The sequence below is a fragment of the Aspergillus eucalypticola genome (assembly GCF_003184535.1).
Source record: "Aspergillus eucalypticola CBS 122712 chromosome Unknown BO83scaffold_23, whole genome shotgun sequence".
NCBI classification, from domain to species: domain Eukaryota; kingdom Fungi; phylum Ascomycota; class Eurotiomycetes; order Eurotiales; family Aspergillaceae; genus Aspergillus; species Aspergillus eucalypticola.
In genome coordinates, this window is record NW_020290297.1 from 220,083 (window position 1) to 237,072 (window position 16,990).

At 53.5% G+C, this 16,990-nt stretch overlaps 5 protein-coding genes across 5 annotated transcripts; 3 read left to right on the top strand and 2 right to left on the bottom strand.

The window, feature by feature from the left end:
• Positions 1 to 274: 274 nt before the first annotated feature.
• On the top strand, positions 275 to 2,144 carry BO83DRAFT_401250 (high affinity methionine permease; the record flags this gene model as incomplete). The annotated part of the gene is made up of 4 exons (XM_025533452.1): positions 275 to 377; positions 460 to 1,142; positions 1,199 to 1,463; positions 1,531 to 2,144. 4 exons carry the CDS (start codon positions 275 to 277, stop codon positions 2,142 to 2,144), a joined length of 1,665 nt encoding a protein of 554 aa, XP_025385246.1.
• A 1,397-nt stretch (positions 2,145 to 3,541) lies between these two features.
• On the top strand, positions 3,542 to 6,344 carry BO83DRAFT_429758 (M1 family metallopeptidase; the record flags this gene model as incomplete). The annotated part of the gene is made up of 3 exons (XM_025535488.1): positions 3,542 to 3,693; positions 3,781 to 6,151; positions 6,222 to 6,344. The coding sequence occupies 3 exons, from the start codon at positions 3,542 to 3,544 to the stop codon at positions 6,342 to 6,344; spliced, it is 2,646 nt and encodes an 881-aa protein (XP_025385247.1).
• Positions 6,345 to 6,497: 153 nt separating this feature from the next.
• Positions 6,498 to 12,489, bottom strand: BO83DRAFT_343504 (dead box ATP-dependent rna helicase). The gene is made up of 8 exons (XM_025528692.1): positions 12,136 to 12,489; positions 11,840 to 12,055; positions 11,675 to 11,778; positions 9,804 to 11,168; positions 9,530 to 9,633; positions 8,964 to 9,268; positions 6,922 to 8,897; positions 6,498 to 6,865 (listed from the first exon to the last, which is right to left on the bottom strand). The coding sequence occupies exons 1-8, from the start codon at positions 12,202 to 12,204 to the stop codon at positions 6,709 to 6,711; spliced, it is 4,296 nt and encodes a 1,431-aa protein (XP_025385248.1). The 5' UTR covers positions 12,205 to 12,489; the 3' UTR covers positions 6,498 to 6,708.
• A 160-nt stretch (positions 12,490 to 12,649) lies between these two features.
• BO83DRAFT_343509 (mitochondrial 54S ribosomal protein mL59) lies at positions 12,650 to 13,715 on the top strand. The gene is made up of 2 exons (XM_025528693.1): positions 12,650 to 13,303; positions 13,392 to 13,715. The coding sequence occupies exons 1-2, from the start codon at positions 12,734 to 12,736 to the stop codon at positions 13,431 to 13,433; spliced, it is 612 nt and encodes a 203-aa protein (XP_025385249.1). The 5' UTR covers positions 12,650 to 12,733; the 3' UTR covers positions 13,434 to 13,715.
• Positions 13,648 to 16,795, bottom strand: hxB (putative molybdenum cofactor sulfurase protein (HxB)). The gene is made up of 2 exons (XM_025531830.1): positions 16,326 to 16,795; positions 13,648 to 16,246 (listed from the first exon to the last, which is right to left on the bottom strand). The coding sequence occupies exons 1-2, from the start codon at positions 16,399 to 16,401 to the stop codon at positions 13,854 to 13,856; spliced, it is 2,469 nt and encodes an 822-aa protein (XP_025385250.1). The 5' UTR covers positions 16,402 to 16,795; the 3' UTR covers positions 13,648 to 13,853.
• Positions 16,796 to 16,990: the final 195 nt, after the last annotated feature.

A 16,990-nucleotide genomic window follows, 5' to 3' on the forward strand; every position in this document is an offset into this window, starting at 1 on the left:
TACAGGGGTCCTGCCTGCCTGATAATTCTTGGCCTTCGTTTGTGTCCATACGCATCACGAGCAGACCCTGCTCGTTTTGGGATTGCATCACATTTAGTTCCAGCACATCATCGCGTCTTACGGTCTTTGCCTCCGGTGATAGCCGCTCACTCTTGGGCCTGAATCTGGCCTGTTCGCTGCGCTATTACCTACTGACTATATAGTCTTGGGACGCTCTTTCGCCTGTCATCCTTGTGGACTCCTGTGTCTTTTTCTAACAATCTCAAACTCAACCATGACGGACCCGGTTGTGGAATCTGCCTATCAAAAGGGCATCTTGCCCGATGCCAAGGCTGTTGAGGAAGGTCCTCGTCGGACGGATGGTGTTTCTGGCTTGTGTATGTGAATGTCCTATCTCCTCCTAGGTCTCCTAGGTCTTTCCAACATATGAAGAACCCTTCCCTGACTGATTTGCTCCAGATGAAGGAAATGTCTTCGAGGCTACCCCGGACGATCGTCGCCAGATCGGTGTCATCAGTGCCTCCTTTCTGATTTTCAACCGTGTCATTGGCACTGGTATCTTCGCTACCCCGAGTACTATTCTGTCTTTGTCGGGTAGTGTTGGTCTGTCCCTGATCATGTGGGTCATTGGTACTTTGATTGCTATGGCTGGTACTGCTGTCTATCTGGAATGGGGTACTGCTATTCCCAAGAACGGTGGAGAGAAGAACTACCTCGAATATGTCTTCAAGAAGCCCAAGTTCCTGATGACGGCCATGTACGCGGCCTATGCCGTCCTGCTGGGTTGGGCGGCCAGTAACAGCGTCGTCTTTGGCGAGTATATCCTGAACGCGGCGGACATTGAAGTGGATCGTTGGAACCAGCGTGGTATTGGTTTGGCCTGTATCACGGCTGCCTTCCTCATCCATTCCTTTGCTGTCAAGTGGGGTCTCATGCTTCAGAACTTCTTGGGTGTGGTCAAGCTCGTCATCATCCTCTTTGTCATCGTTGCGGGATGGGTGGCTCTTGCTGGTCATATGAAGATCGATCCTCCCCACAATTTCACCAACGCCTTCGAGGGTACCACTGATACCGGCTATGGCATTGTCATGGCGTTGTACAATGTCATCTGGTCCTTCATTGGATACTCGAATGCCAACTACGTGAGTTATCTTGCTTTTGTGCGTGGTGTGCGATAGTTGCTAATATTGTTTTGCAGGCCTTGAGCGAGACCAAGAACCCTACTCGTACCCTGAAGATCGCTGCCCCCATTGCCATCATCTCGGTCGGCATCATGTACATGCTGTGCAACATCGCATACTTTGCCGCGGTCCCCAAGGAGCAGATGTTGTCCTCTGGCCAGACTGTCGCCGCCGCCTTCTTCGGCAACATGTTCGGTGCGCGTGCCGAAAAGGTGATGTCGGTCTTCGTGGCCCTGTCTGCCTTTGGTAACGTTCTGTCGGTCATCTTCTCGCAAGGACGAAGTATGTAGACACTTCCCCCTTCCCTCTATGCCAGCATAGCTCGAGCGAAGCTAACAATATATAACAGTCGTCCAAGCCCTCGGTCGCGAAGGAGTCCTCCCTCTGTCGAAGATCTGGGCCAGCAACCGGCCGTTCAACTCGCCCGCCGCTGGCCTCTTCGAGCACTGGGTCGTCTCCGTGATCATCATGTTGGCCCCGCCTCCCGGCGATGCCTACAACTTCCTGGTGAACCTCATCTCGTACCCGCTGTCCATCGTCAACGTCTTCGTGTCCGGTGGTCTCATCTACATCTACCTGACCAAGGAGAAGAACTTCCCGGACTGGGCCCCCGGTATCCGGGCCACTCTCCCCGTCACCATCTTCTTCTGCCTGTCCAACATGTACTTGGTGGTGGCACCCTACGTGCCCCCCAGTGCCGGACAGAGTGTCTACAACAACCTGCCTTACTACCTGCACTGTGTGGTGGCGCTGGGCATCTTCGCCCTCGGCGCTATCTACTACTTGGTGTGGGCGGTGCTGATGCCTCGCTTTGGTCGCTACATCCTTGTCAAGGAATCGGTGGTGGATGCCGATGGCTGGTCCAGAAGTGTTTTTACCAAGATGCCGATTGAGCAGGCCGAGGCGCTGAGGTATCAGGAGGCGGGGGAGCAGCAACAGGAGCAGCAGCAGCATCATTTCTGAGGGCTTCCTTAGTGAATGTTGCAGCTGCATGACTACTGCTGCTTCGTTTCGATTATGACGCAACGATTCAACATCAATGCCAATATTATGGCATAATTTTATAATGTTTACATATATCATTTTGCATCGGTGCGGAGTTTATGTGCTTTCTTTGCTGGAGGGAAAGGGATTGATTTATTTATTAGGGAGGGAAGGAATGGGTCGTTTTTCATAGATTTGTTGTCTTATGATGTCTTTTTCGAGATACCTCTTGTGTGTATTATTCCTAAATTTAAAGCTCCTTTCAACAATCGACAACATATTGCTGAAATTATGTTCCTGAACATAACAAAAATTGTATTAGTATACTAATAATTCTTGTGTAAATATGTAGTATGTCCCAGCCCTCTATGGAAGCCCATTCACCGGTAAAGAAAGCATCGAATCGATACTTTCTATTCATGAACCCCTCAAACTGGCTGGTGGACCGTCTGGCAAGTCACAACTCCCGAAGAAGCAGCTCGACAGCCAACTGCCAGATAGAGAAATATTTACCCTGGTGGGCAAATCTGGCAACCGGCTGTATGGAGAAGACCTGCGTGTAAGAATGTATATGTATGGAGAAGGAAAGAGAAAGGAAAAGGGAAGCAGAAATGGGGTGAAAAGATGGACGTCATGTGATGCGGAGAGACCCTCTTCCAAATAGCCCTCATTGTAGGCCCGAATAGGAATGGTAAGGAACAAGGGAGAGCTGATTGCCTGATTGAGCAGGTTAGAATTACAAGGTAGAATTAATTCAGTTGGTCAGATGACTGGAAGGTGTTAGTCATAAGAAAGACTACCGCCTACCGGATTCAGACGGACGACCGACGGAATTCCCGCGGCAAAAAAAGGGAACATTTCTTTCTTGATTTGTTGATGATTTGATGGTTTGCTGGGATTAATCTCTCTTTGTATCAGTAGTAATCGTGTGATCGTGGTTGTTCTTTGATTTGTCTAATATTTTCTGTATTTCTTTCTTATCCATTGGTTTATCTGGGTGGGACTGTGTGTGTGTGTCTCTCTCTTTGTCTATCTGTCTCTCTTTCTCTGTTAACAGATTCATCCCAATGCGTCGGTTTCCCTCCTCCGCACGGCTCCCGCTGAGCAACAGCAGCACCAGAAGGGCAACAGCAGCAGCAGCAGCTCCCCTCCGCTTCCACCGACTCTCTGCTCTTCCCCGCCCCTCCTCTTCTTCTACTTCTACTTTTAACTTCCCCACTGCTTCTTTATCTACTTCTACTCCCTCCTCTCTCATCTCCTCCTCTTCTTCCTCTTCTTCTTCTACCTCCTCCTCTACTGTCCCTCCTCTTCATCGCTCTTCTCTTCGTCGTGCTCCCCTCTCTCAAGCTTCCAAACGTTACTGTTCTTATCGCAGGATGTGTGGTGCTCGACGTGGAGAAGTGACGGGCTCGACCAACGTCCCCGGTGGTCGTGAGGTCTTGCCCACCAACGTCAAGCCTCTTCACTATGACCTGACCCTCGAACCTAACTTTGCTAACTTCTCCTATGATGGTACCGTCGTCATTGAGTATGTTCATGTTCTACCTACCCACCCATGCTGATAACCTGGTTACCCCGCCATCTGGTGCACCAAGCTAACTCTCCGGAATTATAGCCTCGACGTCGCTGAAGATACCACCTCCATCTCCCTCAACTCCAACGAGATCAAGATCCACAATGCCGTCGTCTCTTCCCAAGGCGCCGTCGTGGCCTCCAACCCCGAGATCACCCTCAACCAGGACCAGCAGGTTGCGACCATCAAGTTCGCCGACACCATCCCCGCCGGTTCCTCCGCCCAGCTGAAGCTGACCTTCACTGGTGAGCTCAACGACAACATGGCCGGTTTCTACCGCTCTTCCTACAAGGCCGCCGATGGTCAGACCAAGTACATTGCTACCACCCAGATGGAGCCTACCGATGCCCGCCGCGCCTTCCCCTGCTTCGACGAGCCCGCCTTGAAGGCCAAGTTCACTGTGACCCTGGTGGCGGACAAGAGTATGACCTGTCTGAGCAACATGGACGTCGCCACGGAGACCGAGGTGGCGGGCGGCAAGAAGGCTGTCAAGTTCAACACTTCCCCGGTCATGTCGACTTACCTCCTCGCCTTCATTGTTGGTCACCTCAACTACATTGAGACGAAGGCTTTCCGTGTCCCCATCCGTGTCTATGCTACCCCGGATCAGGATATCGAACACGGTCGCTTCTCGCTGGACCTGGCCGCCCGCACCCTGGCCTTCTACGAGAAGGCGTTCGATAACGAGTTCCCCCTGCCCAAGATGGACATGGTCGCTGTCCCCGACTTCAGCGCCGGTGCCATGGAGAACTGGGGTCTGATCACCTACCGTGTCGTGGATGTGCTGTTGGATGAGAAGACCAGCGGTGCCGCCCGCAAGGAGCGGATTGCTGAGACCGTCCAGCACGAGCTGGCCCACCAGTGGTTCGGTAACTTGGTCACCATGGACTTCTGGGATGGCCTCTGGCTCAACGAGGGTTTCGCGACCTGGATGTCCTGGTACTCTTGCAACAGCTTCTTCCCCGAGTGGAAGGTCTGGCAGACCTATGTCATCGACACCCTGCAGGGCGCCCTGTCCCTGGATTCGCTGCGTAGCAGTCACCCCATTGAGGTGCCCGTGAAGCGTGCCGACGAGATCAACCAGATCTTCGATGCCATCTCCTACTCCAAGGGATCGTCCGTCCTGCGCATGATCTCCAAGTACATGGGTGAGGATGTCTTCATCCAGGGTGTGCGCGACTACATCAAGAAGCACGCCTACGGCAACACCCAGACGGGTGATTTGTGGGCCGCCCTGGCTAATGCCAGTGGAAAGCCCGTGGAGGAGGTCATGGACATCTGGACCAAGAAAGTCGGTTTCCCCGTGGTGACCGTCTCGGAGAACCCCAGCAACTCCACCATCAAGCTGAAGCAGAACCGTTTCCTGCGCACCGGTGATGTCCGCCCCGACGAGGACACCACGCTCTACCCCGTCATGCTGGGTCTGCGTACCAAGAATGGCATCGACGAAAGCACCATGCTGACCGAGCGCGAGGGCGAATTCAAGGTGCCCGACCTCGACTTCTACAAGCTCAACGCCGACCACTCCGCCATCTACCGCACCTCGTACACCCCGGAGCGTCTGTCTAAGCTGGGTGAGGCGGCCAAGAGCGGACTTTTGAGCGTCGAGGACCGTGCCGGTATGATTGCCGATGCGGGTGCCTTGGCCGCGTCTGGCTTCCAGAGCACGTCCGGCCTGCTGTCGCTTCTGAAGGGCTTCGACAGCGAGGCTGAGTTCATCGTGTGGAATGAAATCCTGACTCGTGTTGGCTCTCTGCGGGCTGCTTGGCTGTTCGAGGATGCCGCTACGCGCGACGCCTTGAAGGCCTTCCAGCGCTCTCTGGTCAGCCACAAGGCACACGAGCTCGGTTGGGAATTCTCCGAGAAGGACGGCCACATCCTGCAGCAGTTCAAGGCTCTCATGTTCGGCAGTGCCGGTATGGCCGAGGACCCCGTCGTCGTCAAGGCCGCCCAGGACATGTTCGAGCGGTTCGCTGCTGGCGACGAGAACGCCATCCACCCCAACATCCGTGGTAGCGTGTTCAGCATTGTGTTGAAGAACGGTGGTGAGAAGGAGTACAACGTCGTCCTCGACCGCTTCCGCCACGCCCCCACTTCCGATGAGAAGACGACGGCCCTCCGCTGCCTGGGTGCCGCCGAGGACCCCGCTCTGATCCAGCGCACTCTGGACCTGGCCAGCAGCGACGAGGTCAAGAACCAGGACATCTACATGCCCCTGGGTGGCCTCCGCAGCCACCCTGCAGGTATCGAGGCTCGCTGGACCTGGTTGAAGAACAACTGGGATGCCATCTACAAGCGTCTGCCTCCGTCCCTCGGTATGCTGGGCACGGTGGTGCAGCTCAGCACGGCCAGCTTCTGCACGGAGCAGCAGTTGAAGGATGTGCAGGACTTTTTCCAGAGCAAGGACACCAAGGTAGGCCTGTCCCTTCGTTCGATTAATTGTTTCCTCCGAGTTGAACTCGCTAACTCCACTCTTCGTATAGGGCTTCGACCGTGCGGTTGAGCAGAGTCTCGACTCGGTCCGCGCCAAGGTCAACTGGGTCCAGCGTGACCGGGCGGACGTGGCGTCGTGGCTCAAGGCCAACAGCTACAACGGTAAGCTGTAAATCAAACTTGCATGACATATTTCGGAATTTATGAATGCCGATTGAAATGAGAATATAAATGAGACCCAACCGACTATGTTCGGGGTGTATAATTAGAAGAGAGAAAAAAAAAAGGATAGAAAATAAGAACTCGCATCTCCATTAATTCGTTGTCTGGAAGTTTGTATGATTCGCTGGTAAGGTATGATACATACGCCGTGTCCATATCGGCTTGATGCAATTATAAAGGCAGTTCCTCCTCTTATATGGTAATAGGATATAATTCGTTCTATACCATGACGATACCCCCTTCGCCTAGCCATATATCCATCTATGAAAGATAGACAGACAGATAGCTGGGCAGAAAGATAAAAGAGTTAATAACCTACCACCCCGACTTCCCACCACCACCGCCACCCTCCTCATTATTCTTCTTCGACGAGAATCCCCTCGTCGGTTTCGACTGCGCAGCCTCATGTTTCCGCAATTCCTCCGGAACCCTCGAAATGGGCGACTTGATGAGCATTTGCTTAAGATCGTACCTAAATCACCATTAGTTTCATCCACCATACAAGCAGAACAAGGAAGGGGAACATACATAACATCGGCATCCTCATTACCCAAGAACGTAATAGCAACACCACTCTTACCCGCACGACCCGTTCTACCAATACGATGGGTATAGCTCTCGATACTGGTGGCCATATTAAAGTTCACGACGAGACTAACATCCGGCACATCGATACCACGACCCGCCAGATCCGTCGCGACGAGGACATCCGTACTTCCATTCCTGACGGATGCGAGGGCAGCTTCACGCTGGTCTTGGGTTTTACTACCGTGTAATGTAACGGAGGAGAATCCCCACTGTTTGATCTCGCGCGCAATGGCATCGCAGTTCCGCTTGATGTTGACGAAGACGATGATCGGGGCGCGGAACTCGCCGGACGATAAAATGTCCCCGAGACGTTTCTTGCGCTTGTCTTCGCCGGCGATCATTTCCACGCGCTGCTCCACGGTGTCGACGGCTTCGCCGGCGGAGCCGATGGTCACGATGGCTGGGCGGCGGAGGTATTTTCGCGCGATGCGTTCGACGGCTGTGGGCATGGTGGCGGTGTACATCATTGTTTGGCGGTAGCGATGGTGGTCTTGGTTGATGTGGCGGGACATGGCGAGGGGGTTTTCGGCATCTTCGGAGTCCGGTTTTTCGTTGGAGACTGGGAGGGCGTCTAGGATTTTGTTGACGGGTTCTTCGAATCCTAAGTCGATCATGCGGTCGGCTTCGTCCATGATCACGTAGCAGCATTGGCTGAGGACGAGGAGACGGCGTTCGATGCAGTCGACGAGACGGCCGGGGGTGGCGATGATGATTTCGGCGCCGTCGCGGAGACTGTAGGCTTGTTCTTCGAGGGAGTGACCTCCGACGATACTGACGACGTTGAAGCCGAGCGGGCCGGTGAATTTTTTGGCTTCAATTTCGATTTGTTGCGCCAGTTCGCGGGTCGGTGCGAGGACGATGGCGTAGGGGCCGTCGGCTTTGCGCCATTCGAATTCGTCGATGCGCGGGAGTTCGGCGATGTAGCAGAGGAGGGGGAGGAGGAAGGCGGCGGTTTTACCGGAACCGGTGACGGCTACACCGATTAGGTCGCGGTTTTGCATAGCGATGGGGATGGCGGCGCGTTGGATGGGCGTGGGTTCTTTGTAGCCGACGCGGGATATGAGTTCCATGAGGCGTTTGGGGAGGTTGGATTCTTCCCAGGAGCGCATGGGGTTGGGGACGCTGCCGCCCTTGGTGCTGATGTTGAAGTCTTCCTTGAAGATACGCCAGTCGCGCTCGCGCATGTGTTCGAGTTTCTTCTCGCTCCAGTGCTTGTCGAGCTGGTTGCGGGTGCTTTCTTCTCGGCGGCGGCGCTCCATCTCGAGGATCTCTCTGGCGCGGATGCTGCCTGCTTCGCGGTCACGGTCCTCCAGCGCGCGGGCGTATTTGTGGGCGACGGATTCTGCGACATCGTCGCCGAAGCCGGCCAGACGGCCACGGCCGAAGAAGTTGGTTTCGTGTCGGTGCTGGTATAGCGGGTTGTAATCGCCACTGGTGTCTTCTTCGGCGTTCCATTCGAAGTTGAATTTGCGGTCCGTTGTCCTCTTGCGTTTCTTCTTGGCGGAGAAGTTGGATGTTTGGTCGGCACCCATGTATCTTTGTTTCACTAGGGCTGCTTGCGCCGCGGCCTCGTCCTCGTCCACGAACCGGCTGTCGCCCTTTCCGCTTGTCAGACCGAAGGACATGGATTTGGGAGGTGGTGGCGGCGCGAGATCGTAATTCTTGTTATGGGATTGTGAATGGCGCATGGCTGCCGGGGCAGTCGGGGCAGAGTCTGAGTTGCGCATGGCTCGAGGGCCAGTGGGAATGGATTTGGCATCGCCATTAGGGCCCTCGGAGCTGATCGAGGGCGAGTGCGTAGCACTTCTGTCGACGCCATTAGACGCCTCGGTTTTTAGTCTGCGGGTTGCTGCGACTTCCTGGGCCCGTTTCTCTAGTGCGAGCTTCTCACGTTCCTTCTTGGAGAGGAATTTCGGCTGTAGAAAGAAAGGTGGGATGTTAGCTATCTGAGCTTGTAGGGAATTCTTGGAGCTATGTCGTACCTTCGCAGCAGCAGCATCCGCCTCTCGCTTCTTCCGTACGAGTTCCTCCACACTCAGTGGCGTAGGTGCTGGTCGTTTCGTGCCCCATCCGACCTTCTTCTTCTTGGGCTCAGTCTCCGGCGGCGGCGCAGGTGGAAGATCTTCCGGCGGTGGAGGAGGCGCGGACGTGTCTGGCGGCGGCGGAGGGAGGCCGGAATCCTCTGGAGGAGGTGGCGGGGGAGTAGGCGGGCGTTCGATGGGCTCTGGAGGAGGCATAGGAGGGTGCGCCTCCGACGAACCGTTGGTCATGATACTATCCATGGCGACTGCAGAGGATGAAGCATGAGATGAACTGCAGCTCGGCGCAGAACTACTTGGTTTGTCTCCCGCGGCCTGGCCACTTCTTACGGTGGGGAACAGCGGCCATGTGCGCAGTATTCGATCACGTGAACGGAGATAAGGATAAGGCTACTCTAAATGTTTGAACACTACAGCACAGCATGTATCTTCTATTGAGGTAACTGGAATCACATGCATCGAAATGAAAGCTACCTACGCATTAGAATACACGGGGACAGTGTCCAAACTCATAAGGTCCACCCAACCGTATCCCATCATATCGGGAAGAGCAGTCGAGAACCGGTTCTGCACGTTGCAGATGCCGCCTCGCCTTTCGCTCAACACGCCATCGCTGAAAGCTGCACACACATCAGAAGAGAAATCATTGTTCTACATATCAGCAAGCCTTTCACAAGCTATGAGCGGGAAAGAGTACCATCCTCTTTGTGAGGAGTCAGATTGGGGTTGGGCGTTTCCGCGCCAACCGGATTCAGCAGCTTCTTTACTTGCCATCAGACTTACATGCCACCGTTGACCGGTGCCTGCTGATAGTAGGCGTAGGGGTTAGCTGGCGGGGGTGTTGGGACCACAACTTCCGCCACAGGCGTCGCCGACGGAACCGGCTGAGCTGGGGGCAGCTGCACCACTTCCGCGGCCTTCATCTTCGACACGGACGCCGGACCGTGCACTTCACGGTCCAGGGTCATGTACTCCTTTGCAGCATCCTTAGTGCCACGTTCAAGGAGGTAGACCATGTAGATCTGAACCAGCTCCCGCACCACGTCGGCCGGGAGGGTACTCTTGGACCGAATGTCCTCGATGACCTGCTTGATGCGCTCATACTGGACATTCTCAGTGGACGCGCTCGTGGGCTGATCGAGCTCGAAGTTCAGGTAGCTGGTCCAGAAGGGTCGGCTGTCCATGTAGTACTGCTGGTTCTTCTGGAAGACCTGACGGGCGTCCTCGGGAGAGCCCTTGATCTTCCACAACAGGCGAGCCCATTCCGCAACCAGTGCCGCCTTCGTAGCCAAGTCTGACTGTGGCGAATCCAGTTGGCTCTTGTACACTTCGATGGCAGCCTCGAGTCCGCCGTGACGGCGAGACATGTTGGCCAGAGACACAATCGTTTCGACGTGGTTGGGCAGGTTGATGAGGATGGCGTCGTGGATCTCCTTGGCAACGTCCACACGACCGCTCATCTCCTCGAAGTAGGCATACTGAAGACGGGTGGCTGGGTTGGCGATCGGCACGTACAGGCAGCTGGCACGCTGGTAGATGTTGCGCACTTCTTCTTCCTTGCCAGGCTGGCCGGCCATCCACCTGGCGTAACGTTGCCAGAACTCGTCGTAGTGAGCGCACGTCACCAAGCACCTCTCGTACAAGAATTGGGTTCGCACATAGGAGCCCTCAGATTCTTCGAAATCGAGGTACTTCTTCCAGTTGTTCAACTGGCCTTCATCGAGTTCGGTGACGTGGAAGTACGGGCGCTTGATCTCCGACTCGTATGTCCAACGTTTCGTGGTCTCGGTTTGGGTCTTGGAGAAGATCTCCAAGTGATAACTGTCTACGCGTAACCGCAGATCCCGCTCAACCTCTGCCTCTGCCTTCGCGCCAGGGGCGACATGCCCGGCAGCAGCATCAAGCTCCGCGCGGAACTGGGTCAAAGTCTCTGGAGACGCCAACTCCACCACAGGGCGGGTCTGAGCCAACTGCCTATACCTCTCGAAATACCGAGCGTATTGGTGCATGGGGATGTGAATCACCCGGCCCAGGATAGCGAATATCTTATCGAACGCCTCCAGGCGCTCCTCGAACTCGATGTACTTGTCCCAGAAAGGGTGGGCCAGGAAGTCTAGCCCAACGCTGGCTGCGCCGCGCTCGAAGAGCCTGCAAACAAACGAACGTTAGTAACAGAACGGGTACACCACCATCAGAACAGCGCTGGGGAGATGGGGGTATGGGAGGGGAAAGAAGGGGAGTGACAAGGATAGCAAACATGAGCGTCAGATTCCCAATGAGTGCGAGCCCAAACAACTAGGATGGTCAAACTGTGGATGAAACTTATGTTCCCCCGTCTGCTTCGATCGCAGAATAGGTGCCACCCGAACACAAGTCCTGGTGTTTAGTGTCCGTGCAGGGGAGGTGCTTGGCTTGAAATCAACTGTAAATGTTTCTTCAAAGGGGGTAGAGAGAGAGCAAACAGCCTGGAGAAGCCATGGGTGAGAAGTAAACTCCAGTAGAGTCCGGGTAAGGTGAAATCTCACCCGTCAGCGAGGGGGACTGGTGCAAATGAACATTTGCATCACGCGGGTCCGGCATCACAACCATGTCCGTGCTGCGTTTGTAACGGTTACGTGGGGGAAGGGAAAGGAAAGCAGCTCTACTATACTTACTCTCGAATCACATCGGCGTCATGGGAGGTCTCTGCCTTGAAGGAGCAGTAGTTGGTCCACAGGTCGACCGAGGGCGAGATGCTAGCGACACCGCGTTCATACACCTATTAAAGCATCAGCAATCCCGGTTGACTTCATCCAACCCTAAGTCAGGGATATGCATACCATGTCCGCAGCCTCTGTGCCGGTGATGGAAAACTCCAGGTCGGCATATTTCTTCCAGTAACCGAACAACAACGGGAACTTGGCCAAGAAGCGATCGTAAACATTGCGCACGGTGGTGATGGCTTGGGGGTTGGAGTTGCGGTTGATTCCGCCCTCGAGCGCTTCGCCAGCGCGAACCAGTTTCTCCCAGGTTTCGAAGTTATCCGGGTCATCGAGCTGTACAAACAACGAAAGTGTTAGCACATGTGATGCAGCATTTCCCGGCGACCGAGATGATAGATAGGATCGCATCATACCAGCTCAGTCTCGAGCTTCTTCAACTCTGCATTCTCCTCCTCGGAACCTCCATAGTTGTAGTCCGCCATGATGGCAGTTGATGTGGTCGGGGTCAAAAGAGTAGTGACAAGGATCGTCCGCGACAAGGGGTGAGAAAGGACGGGACGCTGTTAGGAAAGGAAACGGATCGGGAGCAATCCAGCGACCAAGATTAAAGGAAGAGCGGAGATATAAGGCGACCAGAGAGGTAGGGAGAAAGAAAGCACGCGAAAGAAGGAGGAGGAGAGAGAAAGCGAGGAAGACGGAGAGAGGAGGAGGATCAAGAACCAGCCACAAGTTCTAACTACTAGTTAGTTTAGCAGCAACAGTAGCAGCAGTAACCAGTTAGTTTACCCAGTTTACAGTAAAGTTACTTCCGTTCTCTTTGCTCTTTTCTTTTTCGCCGAGTTCCCGAGCCTCATCCCAAAACGGTTTAGTGCCGTTCCTGCAATTCTCAACGCGGACATCCAAAGAATCACCACCAGCTCGAATTATCCGGAGAGAAAAGCAGCCCCATCCATCCCATCTCCCCCTTCCTCACCAATTCACAGGAGAGGCAATCGGGAATTAACAGCCAAAATGGCCACCACACAAACCAGCAGCTTGGTATCCAAGCTCCCCATCCGCCTCCGCAACTTCTTCGCGCGCTATCCTCCGCAAATCTATTCCGCAGCCGTAGCACCACGCCCCGAAGCCCCCGAAACTGGTGCCCCCGTCAATGTCAACGTCGAGGATCTTCCCTCTCCTTACACGCCCAACCGTGATGCCAAGGGCTTCAAGCGTCCCGATCCTAAGGCATTCTCTCCCTCCAAGGCTATCCTGCACTCCGACTCCAAGCACCCCAACCCGTTCCTGCCGCGCAAGAACTTCCGCACCGGCAAGTGGTTTGGACCCCGGATTGGACTGCGTCGACAGGCGGAGCTGGTGAAATTGGCGATCAAGTACAACGTTGAGGCCTTGTTGCCGCCTGGCCGCAAGTCGACGGAGTTCAAGGAGACGAGACGTGCGGAGCGTGGTTTGGCTATCAAGGGTACTGGTATTGGACAGAAGGTCAAGGGTCACAAGTGGGAGAGGACGATGGAGGCTCGTCTGGAGGACAGACGCAAGGCTATGATGGAGATGCCGGAGATGATCCGTTTGTGGAAGCAGGTTAGTATTCCTCTTCTCTCCCTCTATCTATATCTTTTCGTTCGGTATGAAGAATGGTGCACTGACTCGGTATTACTTCACTTTACAGAGAGGTCACGGTCGTGGCTGGAAGTCGTGGCCCAAGCGGTAAATGCCTACGCTTCTGGTGTATTATCTTCTGTTTTTCGCCTCGGGTGGAATGGATCCGAGGCTTGCATAATGTCGCATCTGTCCTATTTTATACATCTCGCCGAGCCGGAACCATCTATTCGTCTATCCAGCTCGGGGAGAGTTTCGATTGAATCATTGTTGACGGGGTTCGGCACGGGAGTTTGTCCTCTTATGTATTTATTGTACAAATAGCTTGTTTCTCAAAATCATGCACATTGAATGTCTGCGTGAATGGAAATGGTATCAATAGAATGTTGAATGCAAACGAACCATTCAAAGGAGATGTCCACCTTGTTTATAATGTCACACATGCTATAATTAGTCATATTCCAATTTGATACATGCTTCCAATGCAATGCAATGCTTATCCACAACCTATATGTAAATCATAACTCATCATTCATGGCCCATAGTAAGACGGAGTAACCACATCTCCCACCATTACTGTCCTTGACTTGGTGTTATTTCCATCGCCAGACGAAATCACTAAGTGCCGCCCAAAGTAAATCTTATTACCACTCTTCCGCGTTTTCGCCAATGTCGAATATGGTTCCTCACCACGCACACCAGTAAGCTGGTCAATACAGACCATCTGGCACCGCTGACAAGATCCAAGCACGTTGAACTGAAGGTTTTCGGGCCCGATGTGCAGACTCTCCCAATGGTCTTCTATATACGGTCGTCCTGCACTTACCGGCTGCGGGAAATCCTCCGCAACGACGATGTTAGCACGAAATACATCGGCAGCTACAGCTTTCTTGCGGCCAGTGCTGTTTGTCGTTGTAGGACTGCTTTTGATGGTTTCGTTAAGACGATTCACGGATGAGCGGGAGATGAGCAGTATTGGACTCTCGTTTGATAAGAGAATTGGATTTCGTTCTGCCTCAGCGGTCGGGGTATCTTGGGGGAATGCGCCTGGCATAGCTTGTCCAAGTGGTGATCTCCTGCTGCCGGCACCACGTCTGGGCTCGGCAAGTCTGGTGGAGGATTGAGGTGGGAATCTTGCGAGTGTACATGGTACACCAAGGAAATCGGAGAAGAAGGCGGACACCGTGGGAGATGAATATGCTTGCACAATAACCTGGTCTCCGCAGACGGTAGAAGGTTTCGAGCTATTCTGGCATAAAGAGGTAGCTGTGAGGTTGCTATTCTCGCGATCCAGAGGGATCTCAAGCGTTCTCTGGCTTGGAGAATGTATAGTTCCACAGGTAACGCGCAATACACCTTGACCGAGATCGATAAATGGTCGTATAAGAGCCATACGAGGATACCTTTTCTGATTGAGAGCTGTACCTGTGCCTTGGTGGAGCAAGCACCATTCGCGATCCCAGGCCAGACCTTCTCGTCGGATTTCCCAGCGCTTGCCGTCGGGTACTTTGAATGCACCACAACTCTTAATGGGATATACGGACAGACTCTCGACGTGGAACCCGGACCGGTGAGTAAGGTTAGCTTCCGGTGGTGGCAGCAACGCACACATAGTGGGGCTTATTTCGACGTAAAATTCCTCGATGAAAGCCATAAAAGTGTCAATATCGGCCATGTTGCTCATCGCACCGAGGCTTGCTCTCAGAATCCCAGTAGGTCGTCCGTCCATGATATCATGGTCATCGCCACAACGCATACCTGCTCCAAAATGTCGAAGCATGTCTGCTCCAGTCCAGTTAAGGCTGGCCGCTGTGCCTCCCGGATTGCATAGCGTTCCAGATCTGATTTGTATGTTTCTGACGCTGGCCAGTTTCTCCACTTCGGATTTACCAATCCAGGCCCCTTGACTGCTTCGCAGATTGAAAGCCAAGATTGGACCCTGCGAGGAAGGATCGGTATAGTCAGTGTGTGATGGTTTGTACACATGGCAAGCTCTCTCCCCGTTATGATGTCTCAAGGAAATCATGCGATCATATAATCGCTTCGCTAGGAAGCGGGTGTGCGAAGAAATATTATCCATAGATCCAAAAAGGCGCTCATGCGTATCAAATGCAGATCCCAATGCGATTATATTATGGAACGGAAGTGTCCCATCTTCCAGTCGCTCATGAATAGATGATTGCTTCTTCGCATGCCATTTTGTCCCTTGTGTCAAAACCATATCGACAGTTCCCCCACCGAAGAACTTCCGCTTGTCGAAGATGTGTCCAGCACTCTTGCGAACAATCAATGCACCGAGGTCCGGAAAACCGAAGATCTTGTAGAAGCTGAGAACGGCAAAGTCAGGTGCAGCGGAAGCATCACTCAGATCGAGGGGGGATGTCGACACAAGCGATGCGACATCAAGAAGCGTGTAAGTGTCTTTGACTGACTCCCGTATCCTACCGCACCATTCACGAGGAAATCGCCGGCCGTTCATATTCGACTGTGCAGGATATGCAAACAGTCGAGGACCTTGCACCGGTTCTGTGTTTAGTTGAGAAATCCAGCTCTCAACCTCTGCGTCCGTCGCGAAGCACCTGCTCCCAGTGCCTGCAAGCTCTCGCGCCCCGACCAAGCTCGTATGCGATTCCACATGGTATCCATACCAGAACCCTTGCGGCGTTGAGTCGCGGAGAGAATCGACAACTAATTTAGTTGCGGCCGTAGCGTTCGCCACAAAGACGAGATCAAATTCCTCTGGATCAGCATTGAAGAAACGAAGGGCCCGTAGGCGGATATCATCCACGCGTTGAGTCGATAGCTGTGAGGGTGCGGACATGGAATGGGGATTCCCGTAGAGGTTCGACGTAAGGTCTCGGGAGAACGATTCAATCAAGGACTTCGCGTAAAGCGTGGTACCTGCATGGTCAAGATATGTCGTGTCTGGTTTCGATATTAGATAAATGAGCTTCCATTCATCTATGGTTCAGAACGCATAGAAGCAACCTAGCACGCGACCTACCTTTGAGCAAGGGATATTCACGTTCCCGGATGACGTCCACATCATCCGGGTATTGGCATTTGCCCCTGTCTGTCATCTTGGTGGACCGTTCCAGACGACATTAATTGCAAGTTAATAGTAGATTATAGTTGTAATGTGGTGAAGGTCGAGTGTCGCATTGCTGGCAGGGGTCGAGAGTGAGGTGGCGACCGCTGATTCACTGCATATGGAATGCGCCCTGAACCACAGATGGCAATGTAAAGTCCGCTAAACACCCAAGCATCCAATAAGGCTCTTGACCTAAGTAGGAATAGAGTTGTCAATCACTGTGCAAGTAGACTAAGTTATATACCGTGTAGCGGTGGAGGTATGAATAGAAATAAAGAGTAGAAGTGCTAATTTAGTCTCTTTGCCGATAAGGCTAATCGATCGGAGCTTACCGATGACGAACTTGCCGACGGCTAGCCGCGGACCATCTTCAACGCTGAAACTTGAGTCTCTGCTGGCAACGAGAGAGCAGAATATAATTTGAATTGGAGAGTAGCATTCGGGTTAAGGATACGTGGCATACATAAATCTTCTGGAAAGGACAGCTACCTGCAACAAAGCCTGAGCGTGTTCAGCCCGACCAGCACGTCGAAGCTTCCCCACTTTTGCGCTGCTTATCGAGAGCGGGGAGCGGCCGG

Excerpts from the sequence above, each read along its gene's own strand:
- BO83DRAFT_343504 (XM_025528692.1), bottom strand. The coding sequence starts at position 12,204 with ATGGCGGACTACAACTATGGAGGTTCCGAGGAGGAGAATGCAGAGTTG. Across the intron at positions 11,779-11,839 it reads GCACAGAGGCTGCGGACATG|GTGTATGAACGCGGTGTCGC; the intron begins GTATGCATATCC and ends ATGCTTTAATAG. Across the intron at positions 8,898-8,963 it reads CGGATGCTGCTGCTGCGAAG|CCGAAATTCCTCTCCAAGAA; the intron begins GTACGACATAGC and ends TTCTTTCTACAG.
- BO83DRAFT_343509 (XM_025528693.1), top strand. The coding sequence starts at position 12,734 with ATGGCCACCACACAAACCAGCAGCTTGGTATCCAAGCTCCCCATCCGC. Across the intron at positions 13,304-13,391 it reads TGATCCGTTTGTGGAAGCAG|AGAGGTCACGGTCGTGGCTG; the intron begins GTTAGTATTCCT and ends TTCACTTTACAG.
- hxB (XM_025531830.1), bottom strand. The coding sequence starts at position 16,401 with ATGACAGACAGGGGCAAATGCCAATACCCGGATGATGTGGACGTCATC. Across the intron at positions 16,247-16,325 it reads TGAATATCCCTTGCTCAAAG|ACACGACATATCTTGACCAT; the intron begins GTAGGTCGCGTG and ends TATCGAAACCAG.